This window comes from Brachionichthys hirsutus, chromosome 14 (genome assembly GCF_040956055.1).
Source record: "Brachionichthys hirsutus isolate HB-005 chromosome 14, CSIRO-AGI_Bhir_v1, whole genome shotgun sequence".
In the NCBI taxonomy this organism is placed as follows: domain Eukaryota; kingdom Metazoa; phylum Chordata; class Actinopteri; order Lophiiformes; family Brachionichthyidae; genus Brachionichthys; species Brachionichthys hirsutus.
The window spans coordinates 6,704,751-6,730,103 of NC_090910.1; the positions used below are offsets into that span (position 1 = coordinate 6,704,751).

The 25,353-nt window shown below is 43.1% G+C and overlaps 1 protein-coding gene across 1 annotated transcript; it reads left to right on the top strand.

The window, feature by feature from the left end:
• Nucleotides 1-587: 587 nt before the first annotated feature.
• On the top strand, nt 588-24,782 carry relch (RAB11 binding and LisH domain, coiled-coil and HEAT repeat containing). The gene is made up of 31 exons (XM_068747858.1): nt 588-1,032; nt 3,965-4,054; nt 7,062-7,133; nt 7,275-7,330; nt 7,439-7,552; nt 7,802-7,996; nt 8,109-8,203; nt 8,672-8,798; nt 8,934-9,109; nt 9,836-9,911; nt 9,996-10,091; nt 10,780-10,803; nt 13,185-13,297; nt 13,373-13,463; nt 14,039-14,110; nt 14,198-14,338; nt 14,494-14,658; nt 15,021-15,168; nt 15,269-15,425; nt 15,509-15,632; nt 16,101-16,149; nt 16,324-16,403; nt 16,523-16,629; nt 16,935-17,034; nt 18,420-18,502; nt 20,227-20,290; nt 20,391-20,529; nt 20,628-20,744; nt 21,771-21,859; nt 22,154-22,224; nt 23,561-24,782. The coding sequence occupies exons 1-31, from the start codon at nt 588-590 to the stop codon at nt 23,679-23,681; spliced, it is 3,597 nt and encodes a 1,198-aa protein (XP_068603959.1). The 3' UTR covers nt 23,682-24,782.
• Nucleotides 24,783-25,353: the final 571 nt, after the last annotated feature.

The following is a 25,353-nucleotide window of genomic DNA, read 5'->3' on the forward strand; positions in this document are numbered from 1 at the left end:
GTTGAGATGTTTGCTTTAAAAACGCTTTCGATGCTTTTTTTGGGTCTGTCTTTATTTAAGTTTGTTTCAGAAATGGATATTGAAAAACGAGTGGAGAATGAACATTAGAAAAATAAATCCTGTTTTGGATGTGCGACAGGGGGAGGGGGGGGGGGGGCACTATTGGGCACTATTATTTTGTAGCCCGATGACTGCATCTGGGCTCGAAAAAGAAAATACTTCTGCGTACTAGTGATTCTGTCTTGTCTCATATAAATATTCATATTTTGGATCCGAAAAGGAAAAAGCCTCGTTTTTAATTTTGGTTAATGCATTCACGAAAAGGTTCGTCTTTGATTACACCACGTCTATCAGCTGTTAAAAAGAAACCCCGCCCCGTTTTCTTTATTTTCTCTCCAGTCTCCAATCATCTTGCGTTGTCCCATCAAAAAGGCGGGCTTTAGGGTAAATTGCCCAGATTCGACCAATTACGGCGTCACTTCATTTCCCACTTCAAACCCACCTACCTATAGCTAGCATAATTCAGCTATTCAGGAAGACGCGGTTCTGATTAGCCCGGTTAGCTATAAAACCTTTACCGTGAAAACATGACGTCGATCAACCCGTTTAATATCAGTGATTCTGAAGAAGAGGCTGAACGGAACCCTAACGACACAGTGAGGAGCCCGAGTGGCGGCGCGCCGGGCCCGCCATCGGGCAACCCTTTCTCTCCACCTGTGGACGCCGATGCACCGACGCTCCTCCTGACGGGCAACCGGACTAGCCCCAGCGGTGAGGGCATCTCCGTTTCGCCCGCGGTCAACTCCGGCATGGCGGGCAGTGGCGAGACGAGGGTGTCTGTGGATGTAATGGCTGCTCAGCTGCTACGGGACCAATACATTCTTACGGCCCTAGAATTTCACGCCGAACTGCTCGAAGCGGGCAGAGAGCTCCCAAGACTGAGAGATTATTTCTCCAACCCGGGCAACTTCGAGCGACAGAGCGGCACCCCTCCTGCCAAAGACCAAGCACTCGCACCGGGAGGACCATTGAGTAAGTCTGCTCCGAGTGGCAGTCACGTAGCTAGATAATGGCGCACAATACAGAGTTAGCCGGACAAGCTATCAAACGTTATTGGATATAGAAGCCAAATCGATCATGAGGTATCAGTTGTCTGCACCCTGTCTCCCGGATTAAGACCCATGTTGGTCGGGTGTGTTCATGTATTCTAATCTGGAGCATCTGCGATAAGTGAAGAGGCTTCTCCACCCCTCATCTAATTGGCTGGGTTCGGGTAAATGCGTGATAGTATGATGATTATTGGGACATAACCAATATGGAGACCGGAGAGGGCATCTAGTTCTACAACCTGCTTTTACAAGACCTTATCTAAGTAAAATCAGGCCAATGAAACGTTGCAGTTGAAGAGAATGCAAAATGGACATTGACAGCCCAAGACACAAATAAATGTATCCCATCGTTGAGTATTACCAGAAACCGTGGCAAATCTCTGGAGATTTGCATTCAAGTTAGTCTGGTTGGCTTTTCTTGTAGGCCTGTTTCATTGTGGTAACTGGAGCAAATGTTTACACGTTTAACTCAGACATGTAAAGACACTTTGACCCTCCTCAATGGGCAGCAAACGGACAACATTCAAAGAAAGAAAGAAAAAGGTGATCTATTAGGGGGCTGTGTGTGGCTTGAAGGGGATAGTGTGAGTTATAAAATGGCATTGTTGACACAATTTAAAATAAAAATAAAAATAAGAATCTTCTTAATGACTTTGGTTTTAAAGGATGTGACTCGGCCCCTCTAAAAGTTCTGTTATTGAAGATCCAGCAGAGAAAGGACAGGAGAAATGTCACTGACCCTTGGCTGGATTGATGTTTACAGTCCTACTTTCTCTATGCTTTAAATAATAAGGGATCCAGTGTCAAGGATTGTGATCATGGCTTTGTGTTGTGTTTGTGCATCCCTTGTTCAGTGTCCTCTTTCAACACAGTCATTGCTCCTTAACCGATCCTTTTTTCTGCTGTGTGAGCAGATTCTGTTTGCATCCTGTCAATAAAATGTGGATGTGATTTGCCATTTGTACTCTCCCTTCAAATTAACAAAGTAAATACTGGTTTCAGTATCTGCCAAAACCAGCGAATCAGAATCAATGCAGAGTGAATCTCACATGTTGTGTTTTATTTAATTTATCTTATGCATGCTTTATTCATTTGAGACTTCCCAAATGAATTCCTCGTCAAGTCAGGATTTCAAATTGGTGTTTGGTTTTACAGATGGCTCAGGGCTATCTAAAGAAAGAAGCGCTGAATTTTGCATTAACACTGAAGTGGCTTAACAACAATCGGACGGGAGCACAGCAGGGAAATAAATGGCAGGGAAAGAGAGAGTTTGGTTTTATAAGTAAGAGATTTCTGATCCTGATTTACATGCAGTAGCAGTGGACAATAACATGATGTCTCGGGAGACAGAAGTGTGGGTCCTTGGCAGCTGCTCTTCGGCTAGCGTTAACAGATGGCAGCCAATGAGATTCACTCCAGCACTAGCCTGTCAGCATGGAATGCTGGATTACATTAGTACACAGTCTCTCTCTGTATGTTAGAGACCAAAGCCGCAAGCGTCTGAGCTGTGATGGAAAGGTGTGCCCTCCACACGCACACACACATTTTTTGTCCATTATTGTGACCCTTAAGCAAAAAGTGCCGTTCTATCACATGTCTGTTTTTAGGGTTAAATGTGAACTGTAAATACTCACGTTCTGCTCCGGCAATGATTTCAAGTTGCGCTTCACTACCAACACGGCCACTCCTTCTTAGCTTTGCAAGGCAAAGCATGCGTCGTCTTAAAACTTGCCTACATGCTATGTTTGACCTTCCGCTGTATCTGGACATCGGAGAATAAATAGGCCAACGTTGCACCTGTATTGCAAGAAAACGAACAGCGTGGTCTAAGGAATGAGGCCAGCATAGCTCAGTGCAATAGGACCACAGATACACTTATGTTTCAGCTTGATGCGTGGGCTTACTGCACAGTCACTGTAGCTCGATGTTGGCTTATAGTTTAGAGGTGTTGGTTTAGAAATGGGTGTTACCGTGAAGTTCTCTTTGTTTGTTTTCTCCCAATTAAACTGACTCATACTTCTGAGCTTAATTTTAACTTTCGAGCTCTCTGCTTTCAGCTTTTTTATTAGTTTCCGTCTTTTGCCCTTAAAGACTCCTTAATCAACATACACGATCTCTAGTGTAGTGTGGCTTCCGTTTTGTGTTGATAAACTTGGACCTGCAGTGCAGATTTTCTTTTAGATCAATGCTTCTGGAGCTGTTGGACTTTGGACTCATTGTGTGGCCGTCGAGCCTCGGACATCTGAGAGCCAAGTCAAGTCTTGTGATCTGCTACATGTTGTCCCGTCTACTTTTATCACTGCATAGCTATTCATGAAGAATTCAAAGCATGCACTGCACCATCGCCTTTAACCACAGTATGAACATTCATTGTTAAGTATCTGACTACTTTTATGGGATGATTGCGATGTAATAAAAAAAGAACACAACCCTTCCTTGAAGCAAAAGACCATATTTAACCTTTTAACTTGGACATGAAGATAACGTAAAGCACTGTTGTCCTTACTTAAAGAAAAAGAAGCCTCACTTATCAGTTTCTGAATCATAACATAGCTTATATCTTTGGTGGTTCTCAGTCATCCAGGGCGTGGTAGGTGATGGTTGACTGAAGTCAACTGGACTGGCTTGAAGATGTTTCTTTCACCTGTCCATTGGCGCCTCTTGGATCAAAGGTGAAACATCTTCAAGCTTTTCCTACATAGTACAGGGCGTATGTTCGTAATGGAGTATGAATAAAATAGTTACATTAGAAGTAGAATAGAGTCAAATGTAGTTCACTCGCTAAAGTCTCACCGTGTTTGTTTTATACTTTGACCTCATCTCACTGCTGTGTCGGTCTCTCCCCCCCCCGCCAGATCGAGCAGGCAGCATCAGCACCTTGGACTCTCTGGATTTTGCCCGTTACTCGGATGACGGCAACCGGGAGTCGGACGAGCGGGTGGCAGGTGAGATGAACCGTCCTGTCGGCAGTGAAAGCGCGCTTACCTTGGGTAAATAAAAGATGGACTGCAGTCAGGAGAAGGGATGGCAGGGTGGCGTGGCAACAAAGAGAACGAGCGCTGGCAGCTGCAAAGACAAAGACGGTCACGGTGAATAGTGATGATGGAAATGAAATATGTTCCTCCTGATGTTACCGTGACACAGCTGTGAAAGACGCTGACACAATCATTCGCATTAAACAATGGTGTTAAACTCTCTTACTGCCTTGTGTGTGTGTTTTATGGTAGCCATGCAAAAAGATCTTTAACATGTTCAGCTTCCAATATATAATAGAGTACCGGTAGTCCCTCGTTTATCACGGGTGTTATGTTCCAGGGCCCTCCCACCTGCGGTAGGTAGAAAATCCGTAAAGTAGTGACACCGTACTTATTTTTTTATTGTGTGTACTTTTATCTTTGCACTGTTATCAACCCAACCACTGCTGTGTCACCCTCTACCACACACCTATAATTATTTTTGTGTTCTAATACAGTGACAGTAGTGCAGGAGCCAAACTGGTGAAAGTGTATAATGAGGTGACACATCATCAGGCTGTGTGGTTTGTGGGTGTTACTGTGGGCGTGTGCTTTATGAGTTTAGAAAGGTGCACATTAGCTCACCTGTGGGAACGTTATGGATGAGGAAGTGGAGCGAGCGCAGTGGTGGTCATATTTTCTGTTCGTCGTGTATTGTGTAACGTGTACAGCGTATTGCATATCACGTAATGGTGATTGTAGTGCTCGTGTTCTTTACCAAGAAAACAGTCGGACGAATAAACCTGTCTGTGCTGGAAAGAATAAATGTATGCATCGCTGCGCAAACAGAAGTGATTGGAGTTTCTGCTAACTGGATGAGCAAGGCGCAACAAGGGGAGATGCAGGAACGAACGGAGGTGCGGCTCTCTGTGCTTTCCGAACCCACACCTGATTCAATATGGACAGTATTGCAACACATATATATACAGTATTGCAACATTTAACATACAGTACCGATACAGTACGTGTTTTAATGTGGGTTTTTAACTATCTTTTTATGGTTTAGTTTTTCTAAGGCTAGAAAAAAGATTATTTTATCAATAAAATAATGGAAATGGAAACATTTATACGGATTGTGAATATAGCAGAAAAATCTGCGATATATGAAGACGTATGTCAGGCACGCAAATCCGTGGGAAGTGAACCGCGATATAGCGAGAGACTACTGTATTTTGATATTCTTTTACTCTAACTGTGGTGTTTTTGGAATGGGACCTGTCTCTCAAATCCCAGCCGTTCCCCTCGACGCTGCGTCGTGACAGACAGTTTGACTCGAATACGTTATCGGCTGAATGTGGCGTTGATGCCAGCTCATCCCAGAATGCTGGCTTGAAGAGCGGCTGCTCGGTTACAAGTGCATGGTTTGTTTTCACATGCGTGAAGATATGTTTTTTTTACACTGCTAACCAAAGTAAAAAAAAAAAAAAAAAAGATTAATAATTTTATGCAGTAATATGACGTTAACTATATCCCTCCCGGTTAATCTTAACTTGAAATCATACATGCCTACGTGACGGGCTCTCTGTAGCCAAATCGTCTCCTCTTCAGAATGAGAGTATGCTCTTATATTGTAAAATGATTATTTCTTTGTCTCGCGATTGATCATAATTGGTAACACTTTAAAGTGGTAACTAGTAGGCTGCAGCTCAAATGTAAATGGTGACCTGGGGTGCTGCTATCGGTTTGTGATGCAGCATTTTGTATCACGCAGTCGGGGCACGGTTAAAACCATGCAGCAGAGATGTTGGTTCCTAACGGCAAAATCTGCATCTTTTTAAAAAATAACTGTTATTCACACCCACCGCCCACTCTGCCAAATTGGCACATTCCCACTCCTCTCTTCCCTCTTCATCCACTCCCACTCTCACCCCCCCCGAACCGCTTCTTGCCAAGATGCCTGCCCCCAGCTGTCTGACTCTGGGTTTTCTGGCTTTCTCCTGACGTTGATCAAACCCCAGTGAACAATACTGGACAAGTCATTCCATCCAGACTAGCCTTTTTCTTTTCTTTTTCTTTTATCTTCTTCCCGTTATTCCGTTCTTGGTTTTCCGTTCTTGGTTTTCCATTTTGTTGCGCTTGCATCCTGTGCACTCTTGATCTGTTGGAAAGGTTAGGATTAAAGGACATTTAACATTTTCAGAAATGTTGTAGAAGCTGCAAATTGACGACAGACAACAAAATAGAATGTCGGGTGTATTTATTACTAAATATGAGAATAAGTAAGAATGTTTTAACCAGCCTTTGTAATTGCTTTTACTGGTTTGTTAAACGTCAAAGTTCGACTTCAGATGGCAGCTCGGGGGATGAAACAGATTTTCAGTGCACAGCTATGCAAACAGTTTTCCTGCTCCATCGCTTCTTAGTTTTTGCGTGTGATATCTAACATGTCTAAGAATTTTGTGTTTCTTTTTCGTTATCCAGTATTTAGTATAAATTTCATTATACAAATCAAAATTTTTCCCCAAAATGTCTTCTGTTTCGATCATATTGGAAAGAATGTCCTGGATTGTATTGTTCGTTGTTTGATGGCCTATCCTAAACTGTAAAGAAATAAAGACTTGAGCATTGGCTGCCCTTTGAGTGGCTTGAAATCATCTGATCTGTATCACATGTTAGTAAGGCCTGGAAGAAATCCTCTGTCAGACAGCTCTTAGGTTATCGAGGCTACTTTTCATGAGCTTAAATAGATTTGCTCAAGTGTCTCAGTGCATTGGACGCACTTGTCTAACAGACCGTCATCCAGTTGGCTTTACCATGATGCTCTGCTGCATGCGTTTCTTAGACACATGATTTGCATGCTTCCATTTTTTTTTTTAATGACTTACAAACCTTTGTGTGGTTGTTTTGTTTTTCATGTCCATCTTTGTTTTGTTTTATCCCTCCCTCGTCTTTTGTTGGATGCACTTCCTGTGTGTGTGTGTTGTCACTTCCTGTCCAGTGCTGGAGTTTGAGCTACGGAAAGCAAAGGAGACCATTCAGGCTCTACGCGCCAACTTGACTCAGGCAGCAGGTGTGGCGTACTTTTAACTTCTTCTCCATCTGATCCCTTGCTCTTTTTTTCTTTTTTTTACAGCTTTCTGTCTTTTGTTCTTTTCGTTGAATTGCATTCAGCCTCCTTTCAAACTCCACTAACGTCTTCTCAATTTCTTAGAGAGTGAAGTGCCCTCTCAGGAGAGAAAAAACTTCAAGTCAAGTCCTGAAATTCAGGTGGGGAATCTTAGAATGAAGACATTTGTGACTTTCTGTCCTTTTTTCCTCAAATGAAAAATATATTAAGCCCGTGTGATGGTAACACTGCTTTCCTCTGTGCCTCAGGAGCCTATACGCCCACTGGAGAAAAGAGCCTTAAACTTCCTTGTAAATGAATATTTATTGAAAAATGAGTACAAGCTCTCATCCATCACCTTCTCTGATGAAAATGGTGATCAGGTAATGATTTGTCTGTGTTGTTGCATGTAATAAACATTGTACAGTGTCGTCTTTATTCAAACTCTTCTAATGCCCAAGTTCAAGTATAAGACGCAACTGTGTTAGGGTTCTGATCTCAGAGCAGTGATAGGGTTACGTGGCCATAATAAATTCAAAAGCTGTTCTGCTTGTCTTCCAGCTATGCAGAGGGTGCCGTTACTGTTGCCACAAATTAGTCTTGTCTACTTGTGCTCTTTTATTTCTTTACAGGACTTTGAGTTATGGGACGATGTCGGCCTCAACATCCCAAAGCCCCCTGACCTGCTACAGATCTACAGGAACTGCGGGACCCCCCTCTCGTCTCCTCGGGACACCATTGATGTGTCAGTAGGGGTAGATTTTGGTGATCTTCCTGGGAACTGCTTCGCCCAAGATCCACCAAAGAAGCCCGATCTCTCCCAGCAGGTTTGCGTGTTGGGATTGAGATGTCTCTTATTCAGGAGTGGTGAATTCTCGAAGCATGTATTCTTCAGATGATGTCATAAAGTGCCTCTTTATCATTTCTTTCTCCCGATAGCAACAGACTGAAGTTATCCAAGAGTTGGAGTATCAGATAGGCCTACTCAACAACGACAAGCAGACCCTCGCCCAACAGATTAAGAAACTACAGAGGTGTGTGCCAGAGTGCATGACCACGCTCAGTAAGCTTAGATGGTGGTATTGTTATTTCCATTTTCTTTTTTTTTTCCAGCATTTTTGTTTTTACATTAGGAACGTTTACCGGAGGAAAATGAGAAACGTCCATAATAAAGCGCTTTGAAGGCATTTGTCCACATTATGCTGGTAACTGTGACCAAAACGGACCAAGGGGTAGATCCATCATGGAAAAACCACTGTTGCATGAAATTACAGAGAAAGTTTGTGACGCTTGAGTGAAACTTATTTTCCTTCCATGTGGAACCTTAAATTGATACCAGCAAGCATCATATGAAATTTCTTTTCCACAATCCAGACTTGTTGAACCATTTTAGCAAACTATTCTGCTATTTGAGGAACCTATTTCCTCACTTCTTCATGGATAAGTGTTAGGCAGCTTTTTATGATTTTGTCTTCTTCCATTTCCTTGTCATCGACTCGCAGTGAGATTCAGATATTGACGAGGACCATCTCCTCCCCGCCACCAACAACTCTGGATCTGGGATCCCAAAATAGATCCAACCCATCCTCCTCCACCACCACCACTTCCTCTTCTGATCCGCTCTCTGTGGTATGTGGCCAGACTGAATATGTACCATCCAGACAGTGGAGCATCGATAACACTAATTCCTCGTTGAAATGATTCCCGTGAATTTTCGCAATTCTCAAAGGAGTTTAAAGAAAACTAATCCGGTTTTACCCTCAGCCGCCAACAGATAATGGAAAGTATCTGGATATCCAGGGGGCTTCAGAACCTGAAACTGACCTGGACCCTCCCCCTATTCAGAACACATCACATACCCACTCGCAGCCCCACCCCCACCCTCAGCCTCATAACAAGCTCAAGAATCGGCCTCCTGTCCAGTTTAATCAACCAAACAGGTCAGTGTAAATGAAGACAAACAAATGTGAACTGCGTCTGCTTTTCATACGGCTGCTGCGTTCCTGTGTAGGGTACTTCAGTCTAGAATGAAGAAGCCCACTTTCAGACAGGAGTTTTTCCCTCATTTGAACCTGGACCCATCTGGGTATAACGCCTAAGTGTAGCCACTAGGTGGAAGTAGCGATCAGTCTATGTAGCCGCAGTGGAGAAGACAGCAGGGCGTATCAGACCTGCGAAGCTGCTTAATTTTCTCACAGCACAGAGCAGCCCTTGTTGCAAATGAACTTTTGGCTTATGGTCATATATAAACATTTCTTCGTACCAACCCTCCCCTGCTCTAGTATGTTTCGTGCACCCGCAAGTAGTGAATCATCTGGTCAATGGAATGCTGTTTCCTGCATAACCTCATATATATCCTTTTTTGGAAATGTTAGATCTGTGTGCTATCTAATTAAAGTTCTGTATCATTTGCTTGTGAACAGTTGCCAGTGTCGCTGTAATGCCTTTGCAGACGAACCCCACCTCTCTCTATATATAATTTAGTGTTTTTTTTTATATATTTTTTTCCATTCATTTGGAAACACAGCAGTGACATGGGAGAGTGGTAGCGCTAAGCTCTCTGGCAAGGTTGCAGAGTTCAGGCTTCAATCATTCGGTGGTCAGGGAAATCTCCAGTCCAGACTGTACTGACTGTTTTTGCTCTGCTGCTTTTTGTGGTGTCTCAGGAAGTTGTCCCCAGCCTTTTTGCAAGCGCTGCTGTCCTTCTGCGGAATGTGCTCTGACAGTCGACTGGGAGCAGAGGTCAGCTCATGCACTCTTTCAGACAGATGAAGAAGTGCTACATATTTTAGGCTAACAAGTGCAATAACAATGTCTCATTTTCAGGTGTCTCGTATAGCAGACAGCGAGGAGAGCGTGATGCTGATGCTGGGCCGCTGTCTCCCTCACATTGTGCCCAATGTCTTGCTCGCTAAAAGAGAGGTAACTATCTTTCTGCATTTCCTCGTGTGCATCGACCATCCTCCAGTAAATCCCTCTCATTTTTGTCATGATCAGAATCTTCTTCTTTTAGTGTCCAAATAGATGCACGCACAGCAGCGAGGCTCAGCAGGGTTAAAGTTTGAAACCTGCAAGAAACAGTCATAGTTGACTTACAAATTTCCATCCAGACTCTTTGATCCGCCCCATTTAGTTCTGTTTTGAAAACACTTCTCTTTTCTGGATTTGAGCCGTGATGCATTTCCAATATTCAGCTAACGTACAGTGTAGTTTGCGTAAATGCTGCCAATCTCCTTGGCATTGGTCCGAATTGGATGTTCGGTGGTTTGTTTTTTGGAATTTACAGTTGTCTTAAATGTACTAAAGCTGCACTTGGCACCATTATCATTGATATCCTTTGCAGGTTTGGTTTGACTGTGTCCTCTGCTAAATATCTTTTACCTGCTGATGCTCAGCTGATTTGTGTCAATCTATTGATTGGAAGTGTCACCTTCTTCAATGGCATTCTTTTTTTTTTTTTTTAGACCGATGTTCTCATTGTTTCTTCTCTGCTGTTTTTGACCCTCCGCTCATGTTTGCTGTCCTTTTTGCCTTCACTGGTTTTTTGTTTGTTCCTCTGTTTTTGTCTCACTCACTCATTCTCTCACTCTCATGCATGCCTCTCTTCTAGAGAATGGTTGCACATCTTTGCCAGGTGAGTCTTTCAAGCACTCATCTGCATGGTTCCTACCTGACCCGAATTGTGTGTAATGAATGCCCAACTCCTGGTGGCTACATCTGCTTCATCCTTCTAATTAGCAGTAGCTCTGAAAGCGCTAATGACTCATGAAGTTATTTTGCATTGCCACTGAAGTAATATATATATATATTTTTTAATGAGCTAATATGCATTGATGGTTTGTATAGTATGCAGCTTTCGCCTCAGGTGGATAATTTACTGTAGTATGCCTCTTAAACCTGTGTCCTTTTCTAATTGGTCCTCTAATCTGTTTTCTTTTGCTGAAACTGACTTTACATGCATTAAACGTGTCTTTTGAGATTCTTGAGTGACTTAATTATTGTTAACGTTTTCCAACTGCTGTGCCTTATGATTTTGTTCAGTGATTATTGGTAAACCTGCTTTCCTTCTACTTTTGTTGTCACAAGCCAAATGTTATTTCCACTGAGGACACCAGAGTAGGAGTTATCTTAATATCTTAAGCATAACAGGCAATTGCTCCTTCCAGTCTGTAATACAAACATCTGCACAGGTGTGCTGTCTGCACATAACTGCTTGCATGCAATTTGAGTCTGCGAGCATACAAATACAATCTGCCTTGAAAAGACAGATGGTTGAAACTCGATAAGACACCAAACGGTGGGCTTGAAAGAGGCAAGTCTGGTTGGGGTAGTTCTCGGTCAGGCTGCTTTGCATATCATGATGTTTATGTTATTCCAGTCAACCACCATGGCTTTTGGAGCACTAAATCTCTTTGCAAAATCAAGGTAAACATAGTGGCGAGAACACAGACGCCTCTGGGTTCTTCTTAAGCTGTGTGGACTTTGTGTAATGACCGTTAGACTCACCAGCCATGACACTAAGCACACGCACGCAGCTGTTCACACTTCCTTCTTGCTGCTTTCTTACCTGCAACAAGCCCAGTGACACACCTTGATGTTGGAAAAGAGCAGCCACTAAAGAACAAAAAGCTTGAAAGACTTGAAATGTTTGAATGACAAATTGAAACTCTGCCTGCCACCGGGCTGTTTTATCAGACACTGTAAATCATTAACCAGAGTGTTTTTCTGCTGTGTGGCATCGTAACTGAAATACTTTTTGTATTACCCGTGTTTTCATCCTCTTTGGAGTTGAAAGTTAAATTACCTTTCTTTTTTATACCACAATTTAATTACAATGTCTCTTTTAACAAGAGGATGCATTACTATAAAGGATGTAAATACTGTGCGCTGATCAGATTCACTACTGTACAGATTATTGGTTTTTTTTAAAAAACAGTATTGGCAAGACGGAAAATCATGATAGTTTTCAGACCAAAGATGAGAATTTGAGGTGCACAAGATATGAAAGGAAAAATTAGGAATAGACATCTGGTGGGAGTGGGATACAAATGATAGTTTTGGCTTCATTGGATTTGTATTTAATTTTTAAATATAGGAATAAATAAAAAATGTATATGAAAGATTTCACATTCAGCTACCTTCAACGTGAGTCAGGCACAAAATTGGGATTTGTTAAGTTCATTCATAGTTTGCTGTTGGTTTTGATGTATTAAATTTACACATGACTACTTAAAATGACCTTCAGAGTCCTCAATACCATATTTTTCTTTTTCAAAAGATAGCCAGCATGGCACTGACTCCAGAGGCGTTGTCCAGCCTTGAGCGAATGACTCATCACAACTTTCTTTCCTGTCACGTCTGTTTGTCCGTCCAGGATTTTGTGGTTTTACTTGTTATTCCTTCACTTGGCAGGAGAATGAGATATCGTTCTGAAAAACACAAATTTTGTTTAAAAAGAAGAACATATTTTTAACTCTGTATGCATTCTTTAATTTGGGTGTGTGTGGTGAGAATCGCCTGACCAGCATTTGACCAAGGAGGTCCTTTATCGAGGCCGGCTGAGCTGTCTCCCCTCGAGGTGGAAGGTCCATAAACTTGGTGTGAACCCATGGATACCGCTGAGCTGCAGAAGGGGAACCATACGATAGCCATACTCTCTGTATATCTGCCTATTCTCTGCTGTTTCTCGGTGTGTGCATGCACTCTATAATGCTAGCTTTACGTGGTTGTAATTTTATTTGCGTGACTCCAAGATTTGTCTTCCTGCTGTTGGTTTCAAAGGGGACTCCTCCTGTGTCTGTCGTCCAGCGACCTTCCCATGTTTTCCTATTTTCAGTAACCATCTTGATGTCCCTCCTATCCCCTGACCTCGATAAACCTTCAGGCCTGCTTGACTGCTCCCAACCGTCCTTTCCCTGTGTGTTTATGTCTCACTCTCTTTATGCATAAAGATTGAAACTGATACCACTGCTCTCTCTCTCTCTTTTTCTGTTTGTCTCCTCACTTCTCTTGCAGGAGTTGATCCCACTCATCTTGTGTACCGCCTGCCTTCACCCGGAGCCTAAAGAGAGAGACCAGCTCCTCCACATCCTCTTTAATTTAATTAAGAGACCGGATGATGAGCAGAGGTCTGTAAAGGCAGGACAAAGTCAGCAAACAGACTTCATCCAGCAGTGTTTTCTCATACACATCTGTTTCTTTAGACAAATGATCTTGACGGGGTGTGTTGCATTCGCGAGACATGTGGGTCCCACCCGTGCGGAGGCTGAACTACTACCTCAGTGCTGGGAACAGGTACAGTACATACACTGCAGGTCGACTTTTGTTACGCTATCTCTAATTCTCAATGATAAGCCAAAAAAAGCTTCACCTGCACCAAAAGAAGAAAAACACTTTGTGCCTCTGAGTTTACTTTTCACTACGTGATATTTCTTTTTTCTGATATTTAATATGAAATGGGGCTTCTTAAAATATTTCTGATGCTTCCTCTTATGTAGATTTGTGAATGACAAAGAAAACTCCGAGATCAAATCCACAAATATGCTATTATTGTGTGAACTAAAAAAAGATTTCAGTTGTGTCTCGCTGTTTTATGTATCTGATTCAGGATTATCTTCATGTCTATGGTGGCCCTGACATAAAGGTGGTATCAGAGCAACAAAATTCTTGGTAACGACAGCTGCCAGCGGCTAGCAGGCTGAGAATCTGCAGAGAAAGACTGATGGCGGTTTCCACAGGGTCAGCGTGTTGACGATACTGCAGTTGTTTCCATTCTGCGGTGGCTGCCATCCAGTCTACTTCTCTCCCTTGTGCAATGTCTGTTGCTTCCAGCACCTTTTTCCTGAAATTGTTGTTTTTCTCATCTGTAGATTAACCACAAATACCCGGAGAGGAGATTGTTGGTGGCGGAGTCCTGTGGCGCCTTAGTACCTTATTTTCCTGTAAGAGGGTGTAGAATGTCGCTTGTAGAATTAATTTGACATGAATGTATAGCCATAAAATAAAACCTAGGTTTCCTATCTCTGCAGAAGGAGATCCGCAGCTCCTTGGTGTTGTCTATGATGCAGCAGATGCTGGCTGAGGATAAGGCTGACATGGTCAGAGAAGCTGTGGTCAAAAGTCTGGGTATTATCATGGGTTACATAGATGACCCTGATAAGTACTCCCAGGTATGTGTGTTGAGGGGGGAAAGTGGGACGGAACTCTTCTGCTATGTGTTCATCTATTTTTCAGGGTTTCAGTAAATAGCTGTTGCCATGACCATTTCCGTAGTGTAAATTCTTCATGCTCATTGTCTCTCAATTCTTTGGTGTCTGTCCTCCAGGGTTTTGAGTTGATGCTGTTGTCACTCGGGGACCCATCGGAGCGGGTCGTCAGTGCGGTCCACCAGGTCTTCATTCCTGCCTTTGCTGCTTGGACCACCGAGCTGGGCACCCTGCACACAGTACTCATTCCCTCTCTGTTGGCGCGTATAGAGAAGCTACTTATGGTGAGAGCCAGCATGCAACATCATTGTTGAGTTTAAAATCTGGGAACACGTATGCTTTTTAAATACAGGTAGTTGTCAGCCCATGTTAAATTACCGTAAGTATATTGTGCTGCTTCCTGATTCTGTAAATAAGGAGTAGAAACAGACAATTTCCTCTTGACAGACATCGTGGGTGAGACCGCAGAAACTGTCGTACGTTCGATTTGCCCGCTCGTATGTCGTACAAACATGTAAACAGTCAACAGACGAGTGCGGTCGTCAAGTAGAACTGGCACAAGTCGCATAAGTCATAAGTCAACAACCACCTGTATGTGCCTGAATTTACATAAATGTTCAAAGGCAACCTGTCCTCCCTCCTATAGCAAGGAGAACACGGTTTGGATGAGCACAAGCTGCACGTGTTCCTCTCAGCGCTACAGTCTCTCATCCCTCCTCTGTTTGCCGTGGTGCTGCAGAACGCACCCTTCACCAGCAGCGTAAAGCTCCACGGAGACACGCCTGCAATAGAGGGTAGGACAACAGCACACACACACACTGGTGTCACATTATTTAACTGGTCCTTTTTGACTTGGTAACCTTTCCTGTGCTTCTATTCTTCTCCTCTGTCCAGTCACTCGATTCCCCAGACCAGCTTCTCCCCTCCAGGATGTGTCGACCATGATTGGCAGCAGAGAGATGCTGAGTGCGCTGCTGCTGCTCTACGACCACCAGCTGGAGCACGAAGGGACCACCGGCTGGGACAGCATGCTCTGGGTGGTCAATCAATTGTGAGAAGCGCGCATAAAGACAAAACCAGCTTTGTATGTGGTATCACAAGTCTGCACATGCACTCATTTCCCTTTCCCTCCAGCCTCCCCCAGCTCATTGAGATCGTGGGTCGTATCAATGTCACATCATCGACGTGTGTACACGAGTTCTCTCGCTTCTTCTGGAGGTTCTGTCGCACCTTTGGCAAGATTTTTACCAGCACAAAGGTAAAACCAAACATTCCCCTCCAAATAAAATAAATTCCAGCACCTTTAGAAATGAGCTTCCTTTTATATCACACAATTATTGAATTGCTTAATAAATTTGCCAGGCCACTGTATTTATATTAAGCTGTTTTAATTGTCTATATTCGAAGCCTAAGATGTATGCAGTATTTTATGTTATGTTTATGTAGCATGGAATAGTTTTTTTTTGTCTTTAATATAATATGTGTTTTATAAATAATACAGCAAACAGCAATGCACCAGTGAGTATTGCTAAAAATTGCTCGTTAATAGGCATCTGAAGTATGTTCTACTAAGTGTTAGCATTTAGGGATTAATGGCTATAGTGTTTTTATTCCCAGAAGATGTTCAGGAGGAGGTGGGGGTGGGGGCGTGCTGTGTAGCACTCAAACGGCAGTGATATTTAAAAATGAAGTGATGACATTTTCTTTATCTTTATGACCTTTCCAGGTTAAACCCCAGTTCCAGGAGATCCTTCGACTTTCTGAAGAGAATGTTGGTAGGTGGCGTTGACACACAGAAGCATTTGCTCTTTGTAGATATGAGTGTTCACACGTTTTTATTTTTTTTATTCCAAACATATTTCTGTAGTTAGAAAATCAAAAGGGTTTGCGATCAGATTGCTGCTAAATGGCTTCAATTCCATATTGTGGAAATATTTTTTTTCCCCCAGATGTTTCAGAAGGAAATGATATTCTCACAAAAGCCACGGTCCCAATCTACGCCACTGGAGTGCTGACGTGTTATAACCAGGTGAATAGCACAATGTCTCCGGGAAACTACTGTTTTCACAGCTGTGCATGTTAACATGTGGATTCATGAAATTGTAACAGATATAAAAATTCACTGTTTTTAAATTTTGTTTGTTTCAGGAGGAGGATCGCAAGTTGTTGGTGGGTTTCCTCGAGGATGTCATGACAACCCTGTCTTTATCCCATGCACCTCTTGACAGCCTTAAGGCCTCCTTTGTAGAGTTGGGGTGAGTCTCTCTCTCTCTCTCTCTAGACTTAACATATGAATGTCTCTTTATGACTCATTTTTGTAATAGATTTAAAAATTGACAACATGCAGAAACCTCACATACTGTTAAATCAGATAATCTATAGTGGGATTACGAATCCCATCCTAATTATTAATTCATTTTGTGTCATTTCCTGTCTGTATTAGAGTGTGAAATTCATTCCCTGCTATCTCAACAGGATAATTGAAGTGCAGGGCTTTTGTTGTGTCTCAGTTTGGTATTTTACGTATTATATAAATATTTATGTTATGCTCTCTCTTCAGTGCCAACCCAGTGTATCATGAATTGCTGCTAACTGTGCTGTGGTATGGGGTTGTCCATACCTCTGCACTGGTCCGGTGCACTGCTGCACGGATGTTTGAGGTACAACACACACACAGATAGAGTAGTTGGTTAATGAGTTTTGATCAGATCGTGATCTAATACCACAAAACATGTCTCATTGTTGATACATTTTTAGCAAGTAAGAAAAAAAAAAGTGACTTTAGCACAAAGTGCATATTAGTAGAATAACATGGCTGGACAGTTAAGTATAAAGAAATAGGTCTTTTGTATACTAGATATTAAATTACTGAGCAGTTACATGCTATTGTGTTTACGTGTTTACCTATTTGCTGTACGTGTGCTAGCTCTGCTTGCTGTTGCTGCTGGTTTTTTACATGCATTTTAGCCACTCTGAGTAAGTAAAGGCTGCTGTCGCTTATCAGCGCTCTGGTTCCCACTGTGCAGTGACGCCTTCCTAGAACCAACATCAGACCTTTCAGCGTGCACTGGTCACAGAATCTGCTGCATGTCAGAGAGAGGCTAAAGTCAGCAACCTGAAAGCTTCAAATAGTTCAAGGCTGCTTCTTTTCCAGTGATTTTTGGAAAGAATACTTCAGTCAAAGATGTTCTTGTGAGTTTTACCGTTGTATTATATAATATTTCACCTGGAAATATTAAGGCTAATATAATTTTTAAAGGGAGCTTTCCTCTTTGCATGCTTCTAATTTGTTACTGATCATTTCCATTTTAAAGCCAGGGTCCCAAGGCAAACGTACTCCAGTGATGCAAAACAACCTTAAATCGCTCCTCCCTGTCCGTAGACATATGTGCACACTTAAAGGTCAGGTGTTGGGATGGCGATCTAGGTATAGTGATGGAACTAGACCTGTGTATATTGATCTGCACATGGGGGAGGAGGAACTGTAGGCGGTATTCACCCCCCCCCCCCCCCCCCCCCACAAACACACACACGCACCATTCGTTTTGTGAAGTACCTGCCCTTTGTCCACACGACCCACTTTCACCATTCCATAGTGATTAGCGGTCCACCATCCTCAAAACCGCCACGGATGCCAGATCAGATCAATTTACGGCCAACTACTTTATCAAGTACAATTAATGAAATCTAATCTGACCTGGATTCTGTGGAAAATCCCCCATAGCTTTAAACTCACAGTACTTTAAACGTATTTGTATTGTTTTTGCCATTTCTTCTGCATATTTGCGTGTGCATGTACGTGTGTGTGTGTGATTGAACACACACTTGCCTGATACATGCAGTGCCGTTCCATGCCTTGCAGCTAAGATTGTTGCCATTGTATATCACTTTCTTCCTATTTTTTTGTTTTTTTCCTTTTCCCTACCCTTTTCTGTTTTTGCTTTTGTTTTTCTTTCCTCTCTATCTATTGCCGGTGTTGCTCGCTCTTGTCCAATGCCCCGCCCACCTCTGTGACATCACGGCTGGCTCTGTCCAATCCGACCAGCTGCTGGTGAAGGGGGTGAATGAGACGCTGGTAGCTCAGAGAGTGGTGCCGGCTCTCATCACACTGTCCTCCGACCCTGAAATGTAAGTGGAACAACAATGATAAACCGCACCACGTCTCCCCCCCCCCCCCTTCTCTCTGCTGCCTGAGAACTATCGCCCTGAAACAAGTCTGGACCTGCCCGGAGCTAATCCAGCACAAAACCACTTCCTAAATGGATAAAGATATTTCATTTGATATGGAATCAATTCTACAACTTCCTGTTGTCCTGTAATTCTCCTGGCGTAGATGTGTGGCGTGTAGGTTTTAGACTGGGCCATGAGGTAGTTCATCAGCGTAACACTAACGCTCTGGACGTCTGTGTCATCAATCTGCATCAATAACCCGCGCCAGCTCTCGCCACCTCATCCGTCTGCAACACTAACCAATCCATATTCGTATGTGTTACCCGCATGCAGTAACAGCTTAATCCCAGTATGCTCATCTGTGAACCGTCCACTCCTCCTCTTCCTCCCCACCCCTCTAAGTTTACGCGGGGCCCCTCCCCCTGATCGACCCGTCGGCTAGCGGTTGGCTGTCTTCACCCTGTTTTTCTCTGTTTTGTTTTTTCTGTCACTCTATTTTTATCTTTCTTTCTCCCTCTCGTCCACATCATCCTTCCTCTCTTCTATCTTTGCCTCTTTTTTTTTACCGCTCTCCTCCCACCCACTATCTTTCCCTCTGTCTCCGTGTCCTCTCAACCCAAACTCCCCCCCCCCCCCCCCCCCCCCCCTCTCTCATCCTGATGTGTGGTGGGTTTGCAGTTGGTACTCCGAGGCATGAGTGAGGCGTTAGTAGATCGCCGGGCGGCTCCGGCCCTTATAACTCTGTGCAGTGGGCCTGAATTGTGAGTCAATCGACACGAGAAACCTTCTCTGAATCCACTGTCATTGTGGGGGCTGCATCCTGACGGTGTAAATCAGTGTCCTCTCAGCTTGAATGGTTGCTGTAAACTGCCCCACTGATCTAGATCCTCCGTCACCCCTTTTTACATCGGATCTTCTATGATTGAAACAATTTCTTGTCTTGATGATGAAGTTAGTGCGACGCCGTTGGAATGCAGCCCTTTTCATTTCATCGCTCTCTTTATTGAAATGCCATGCTAATTGGTACACACTTGTCCCAAACGTGTAGATTCAGCACAAGTATCTTTGTCTTCCATGCTGCTACCGTCGGTGGAATGAATCAGCCCAACAGTATTCCATTCATAAATGATTTAATCTGAATTTGCATTATTGTTGAATATTTATTTTATGCATTGTGGTGTTTTGGGCATTTTTTAATGACACAGTTGCGCAGTAAAAACGTAATCAATAGTTTTTAGGTAAGTAGAGGCGAGCAGGAACTTAGCAGGATTGATTGCCTGGTCAAACAGGATAAAGTGAGCATATTAAATTGGAATAAAGACGTTTGACACAGACAATAATCCTGAAGTGTTTGATTTTGATCCAAAAAGTTTGTTGCATTTAATATATTTCTTTAATTGGATAAATTCCAGATAATGAAAACGGGTAGCTCTACATCATATTGGCTTTAGTATGAATTAGCACACATCATTCAAACACCAAAGTTTGATCTGTATTTTAATCTGTCTGTTTAGTGAGATTCCACAGTCTGTGATTGAAACGCTTCCAGATAAATCTGCTCACCACTTGTTAATCATGTTGATTGATTCTGATTCTTGCTGAAATCAAATCTAATGGAGAAACGCTGAGTTATACAGTGACTGACTGGTAAAGCCTTTGTCTTGCTCTCCTGCTGCTTTTAGCTCAGTGAGGATATCCACTATCCCTGCCTTTGGTACCATCATGGAGACCGTCACCCAGAAAGAGGTAGCGAACGAGCTGCTCGCATGCATAGCTGGCACACATTGAAATCCAGTAAATAAATAAAACCTGTATGAGTAATGCCCTCTGTGTGCAACGTGTGTAGCTGTTGGAGCGTGTGAAAATGCAGCTGGCCTCATTCTTGGAAGACCCGCAGTACCAAGACCAGCACTCTCTGCACATGGAGATCATCAGGACATTTGGACGAGTTGGACCCAATGCTGAGCCGCGCTTCAGAGACGAATGTAAAGGGCAGAAACAGAACACCATGTCTTCTGTGTCGCTCATCCTGTCCTGTGCATTAAGCGGTTTTCCTGCATATACATTTTTTCCCAACTCCTAGTTGTGTTACCGCACCTTCACAAGTTGGCGCTGGCTAACAACAGCCAGGGGGTGGAGATCAAGAGGATAGATATCGCCACCCAGCTGTTTGAAGCCTACAGCGCCCTCTCCTGCTGCTGTATCCTTCGACACGGGAAGACTTGGGCTTGCGCTCTGAGCAGGAGCTACGTAACAGTTAGATAATCGTGTGACACTTCAGGGAAATATCTGTCTGCTTTTCCGGGAACTCGTTTCACACACACTTTTTTTTTACATACTCTGCTCTTTGTGTTGCCAAACGACTTACTAGAAATCCGCCTCCAGGACGAGTCGGGTTCAGCGTCATCTCTTGTATCAGTGAGACACATGAGGGGCAGTTTAAATGACTGGTTCCATGCTAGCTACGCTGATGTAGCTCGATGTGCTCCCGTCTGCTGCTGTATGCCTGCGTGGAGCATATCGGTGTGGTTCTATGTGTGTGTTGGCACAGTTTGCCTGTCGTTTGGAAGAAGGTGAAAGGGAAAATAAGCTGCCTCCATTTTGGGGCTCACGATAATTACAGGGTTGGTTAAGGAAAGGATGAGAGAGGGCCAATGTGTGTGAGAGAGAGAGAGAGAAAGTATTAAACATCAGCTTTAATCCCCAGTAACAGTTCCCAGGATAGGGCTCAGTTAGCGTTACCTCTCCTCCTTGATTATTTCACTTCGTATTGTTGTTTTTTTCCCCTTCTGTGTCCTGTTCACACTGCTCCACCCAGATGCAACACACACACACACACACACACTGCAGCTGGTCTGAGGTTCATTCCTGTGGATCTTTGTCAGGCTGTGATTACACAGTGCAGTAGTGTCCAGGAGGAATAGCCCTAACCTCAGAGGCTTTACCTCCCACTGCAATTCTTTCTCTGGTAATCAGTGTGACAACCTCTGAAATTGTACATTCTCAACTCCAAAAATACCCCCCCCCCCCCCCCGACTACAGCCAAATATGTATCGGCTGTCTTCAGTTAAAATAGGTTTCGATGCCAGATCGTCTGTGACCCCGGTAGAGATTTATAGTGGTTCTTGCTGTGCGGATGATAATAATACACTCATTCATAATGATTGTGTGGATGAACTGGCGTGTGTTTTCAGGTGCGTGTTCCAGTCCTTAATTTACTCTGCAGTCATTTCTGAGGAAGTGATGGTCAACCACTTCCTACCTGGCCTCAGGTGTCTCCGAACTGACATGGAGCAGCTCTCCCCCGAGCACGAGGTGAGGGGAAACGTACACAGACACGCCTCCGCATGAAGTATGGAGGGGATGTCATGCTCTTTCTCCGACTATATTCATGTGTCAGAATTTCACTAAAGATCCAACTCACTGTTTTCCTCTCCATTCAGTCGGTCTGCAAAGCTTACCTGAAAGGGGACATTGATTATTTTCCTAACTGGAAATCTTTAAAGCATGCCATTGCATATATAAACCAAGTCATTATGTATTTGTTGGGATTCAGTTGACTTTTTTTAATAAGGGTTATTAAATCTGTCTTTGTCACGTTCTCCACAGGTCATTCTGAGTTCAATGATCAAGGAATGTGAAATCAAGGTCGAAAACAGAGGCATGGCAGATGCACAAGGGTGAGTGTTTCATTCATAGCAACACGTTTTCTGAAATAATGAGCAAATTAGGTCATGATGAGACTGCAACATATTATGGCTTCAAAGTACTAAGAGGAGAGAGATGTAATCTTCTGGGAGGGGGTCACTCAACAGCAGTGATACTGGGACTGTTTTCACAGAAGGAAAGAGCAGAAGAAGAGACGAGTGGGACATTTGCCATAGAGTGGCAAAATGTTGCTGCCATCTTGATTGCATGACTTCGGGGCTTATTAAAATGGGGAGTGTGTTTATATGGATGTCAGAAGTGTGCGTGTCTCTGCCCGTGCTCTTCTACTGTGCAGTAGTTGTGGGTATTGTCCCACCAAAATCCTTGGTTGAACTCTGGGAGGTTAAAATCTTTGGATGTTCCAAGAGTATTTTGTTCCTCTTTCATTTTGGTCTGTCTTTCTTCCAGGTTTCTTTCTAGAATTAATGATATTTAATTTCACAGCATGTATCTTTTAAAGAAGTTTTGAGCCCCCCCCATGATTTACCTTCTGGTATTTAATAATCTGGCCACTGATATCGTCTGGCTGTCACAGCCGAGTGAACAATCTGTCGGAATGACTTTTTGAAGTGGCATCGCATAACATCCGTGTAATTATTTCTATTTAAGCATCATTGATTCTTTCATTGATGTTGACATTTCCATGCCACACCGCATGCGTGCGTTTGAGCCAGACGTTTGAACACTTTACCGCATCTTGGCATGACCAACCTCCTAATCCATCAAACACAACATTACTCCGCAGTCTATTTGGGCTGCATCAGTAGTGGGCCAATCACACCTCCCATCAAATGATACATGGAGGCTGAGGGCAGTGTTTGTAAGACTAGAGGTACCATTTGATGGTTATTTGGGTTTAAACCTAAAAAATGATTGGGTCAAGATACAGAGCCCTGTGGATTTCCTTTAATAAGCTGAACTGTAACCTAAAACACACCACAAGGAAATGTGAGGTCCTGAATGCCGCATTTTTATGAGGCATCAGTCAGCGCGGCCGGCAGCCGTTGACTTAAGTGTGGCATTAGTGCCGATATGTTTGTTCTTCTGTTGAGAAATTCTACTAAACTGCTTGTAACTGCTCCAAAGTGTCGGTGTGCTCGCTCAAAAGAGGAACACGTGCAGCCGTTGGACAGTAAAAATCAGGAGGAGCTCCGCTGACAAACGGCACTTCCTCTGTAGCGAAGGAACGAGGGCAGATAGCATGTTTTTCTCTGCGTGTTTCGGTCAGTGAATAATGTGAATGACTCTAAGCTACAGGTTGTTGCTTCAGCATGGTCCAACCGAGCTTCTACCCCTTTGCATCTGTAGCTCAATGTCCATCGCTTCCAGTTTGGTGGGTGAGGACGCCAAGACCAAGTTCCTGAGCAAGATGGGTCAGCTAACGACCTCCGGCGCCATGCTGGCCAACGTCTTCCAGAGAAAGAAGTGACCGCAAGTCTAATCACTGGATCGGTCACAGCAGCTAACTGAAGACTCCCACTGCTGTCGCCGGGAATATTTCACTCTACTGGAAACAGGGGTTCAGCTTAAAGAGGAAAAAACAAAAACAAACCTTTTGTTGATTAAATTTCAAGAAGTGTAGGTCTGCTGAAAGTTGTCCTGATTTCAAATCTCTGTTACAGCAAGAGTCCGTTCACTCCTCAGGTGAACAGCAATGTTTTTTTTGCCGGGACGGCTGAGATTTTCCACTTCTGCTCATTTTTTTCTTCTCCTTTAGTCATAACAAAAGTAGAATGCAGGGAGGGATATGTTACCATTAAATGGTCTAGTCAACATCGTCACTTCAGAAAGAAGGGCTCGAGAGGAGGAAGAAGCTGATCGGTATTGGGATTCCCACTGCCCCGACAAGGGGATTGCTTCTTGGGTATTTGTTGGACATGACCGTGTCACAGAATTTAACTTCAGTGTAGTTCTTCTTGCGCCAGAAGAGCTTCACGCATCTTTAAGAAACAAACTCTCTGACATGGTGTGTCTGATTTTAATTAAACTTTTAAATGTCATTTTGGAGAGGAGAGTCGTTCCACAGATGCGTTGGCTTGCATTTGTTCTTTATTCCTGCCCATTTAGAAAACCTGAGGTATCGTCTACTTGAAGCTATGGAACAGAAAGAACTTGCCTGCATCTCTCTAAACTCTTGTCTGTGCTTTTTGTTTGATAGCTTCTATTTTATAACTTATTGATGTCTTAATGAACTAAATGCATACTTTATTCCAACTTCCAAAGATATTTTGCACTTCACTTTCCTTATTGTATTTTGTTTTAATTCAGATTGAATTTATCCGTTTTGGAGGCGTGTCGTTGAGAACACTGGTCATAATTATTCCCTCCCCATCTTGTCCGTCTGTTGCGGTGTCTGATAATTGTACTTTTTCTTTTTTTTTCTAAAGTGGGTATTTTGGCCTATGTTTTGTTCTTTTTTTTCAATATGCTCTGAGAAATGGTAAATACCGGTATCATACACTGAACTGAAGAGGATGGGTATCCATTATGTACATTTGAAAGTGGTGTCATGATGTGTAATAAAAGACTGAGATCAGTTGTGGTTTTAGAAGTATTTCTACAGGATTAAAAAAAAAAAAGTGTGGATTACAGCTCATGGCTGTTAATTTTCGACAGGTGTAGAAGGCTGTAAAACGAAGGACACGCTCCTGGTGTCCCTGATCCACACATCCCACTCTTTGAAGTGGTTCACCCGCCCAGTACAGCAAACCAAAGTTCGCTTAAAGGGGCATTCCTAGCAACTCGCCCCAAACTATAACGCAGAAGTACAATCTCAGATATTTCAACAGATTACAGTATGTCTATCAATCCGTACAACGTGTACTTTTATTTTGTTTGCAACACGTTTTGATCAGTTGTGATTGACCTGGACTGGAATTCAGCGAATTCAGCACAGTTATGTATTTTAAAAGGAAATGGCCGAGGTTGGATGGAAGGAACTGCATTCAGTGGTTGAACATTACGAGAGTGAATTTGCATATTTAAGATAATATTCAACCATCACCACTGATAACACGCCAGGTGGACAAATAATTGATACCGGGCAGAGGTGGACGCAAGGGGCCTGGCTGTATTTTGTGTTTTATATGACTGAACTTGTA

Excerpts from the sequence above, each read along its gene's own strand:
- relch (XM_068747858.1), top strand. The coding sequence starts at position 588 with ATGACGTCGATCAACCCGTTTAATATCAGTGATTCTGAAGAAGAGGCT. Across the intron at positions 15,169-15,268 it reads AGACACGCCTGCAATAGAGG|TCACTCGATTCCCCAGACCA; the intron begins GTAGGACAACAG and ends TCCTCTGTCCAG. Across the intron at positions 20,745-21,770 it reads CAGCGCCCTCTCCTGCTGCT|TCATTTCTGAGGAAGTGATG; the intron begins GTATCCTTCGAC and ends TTTACTCTGCAG.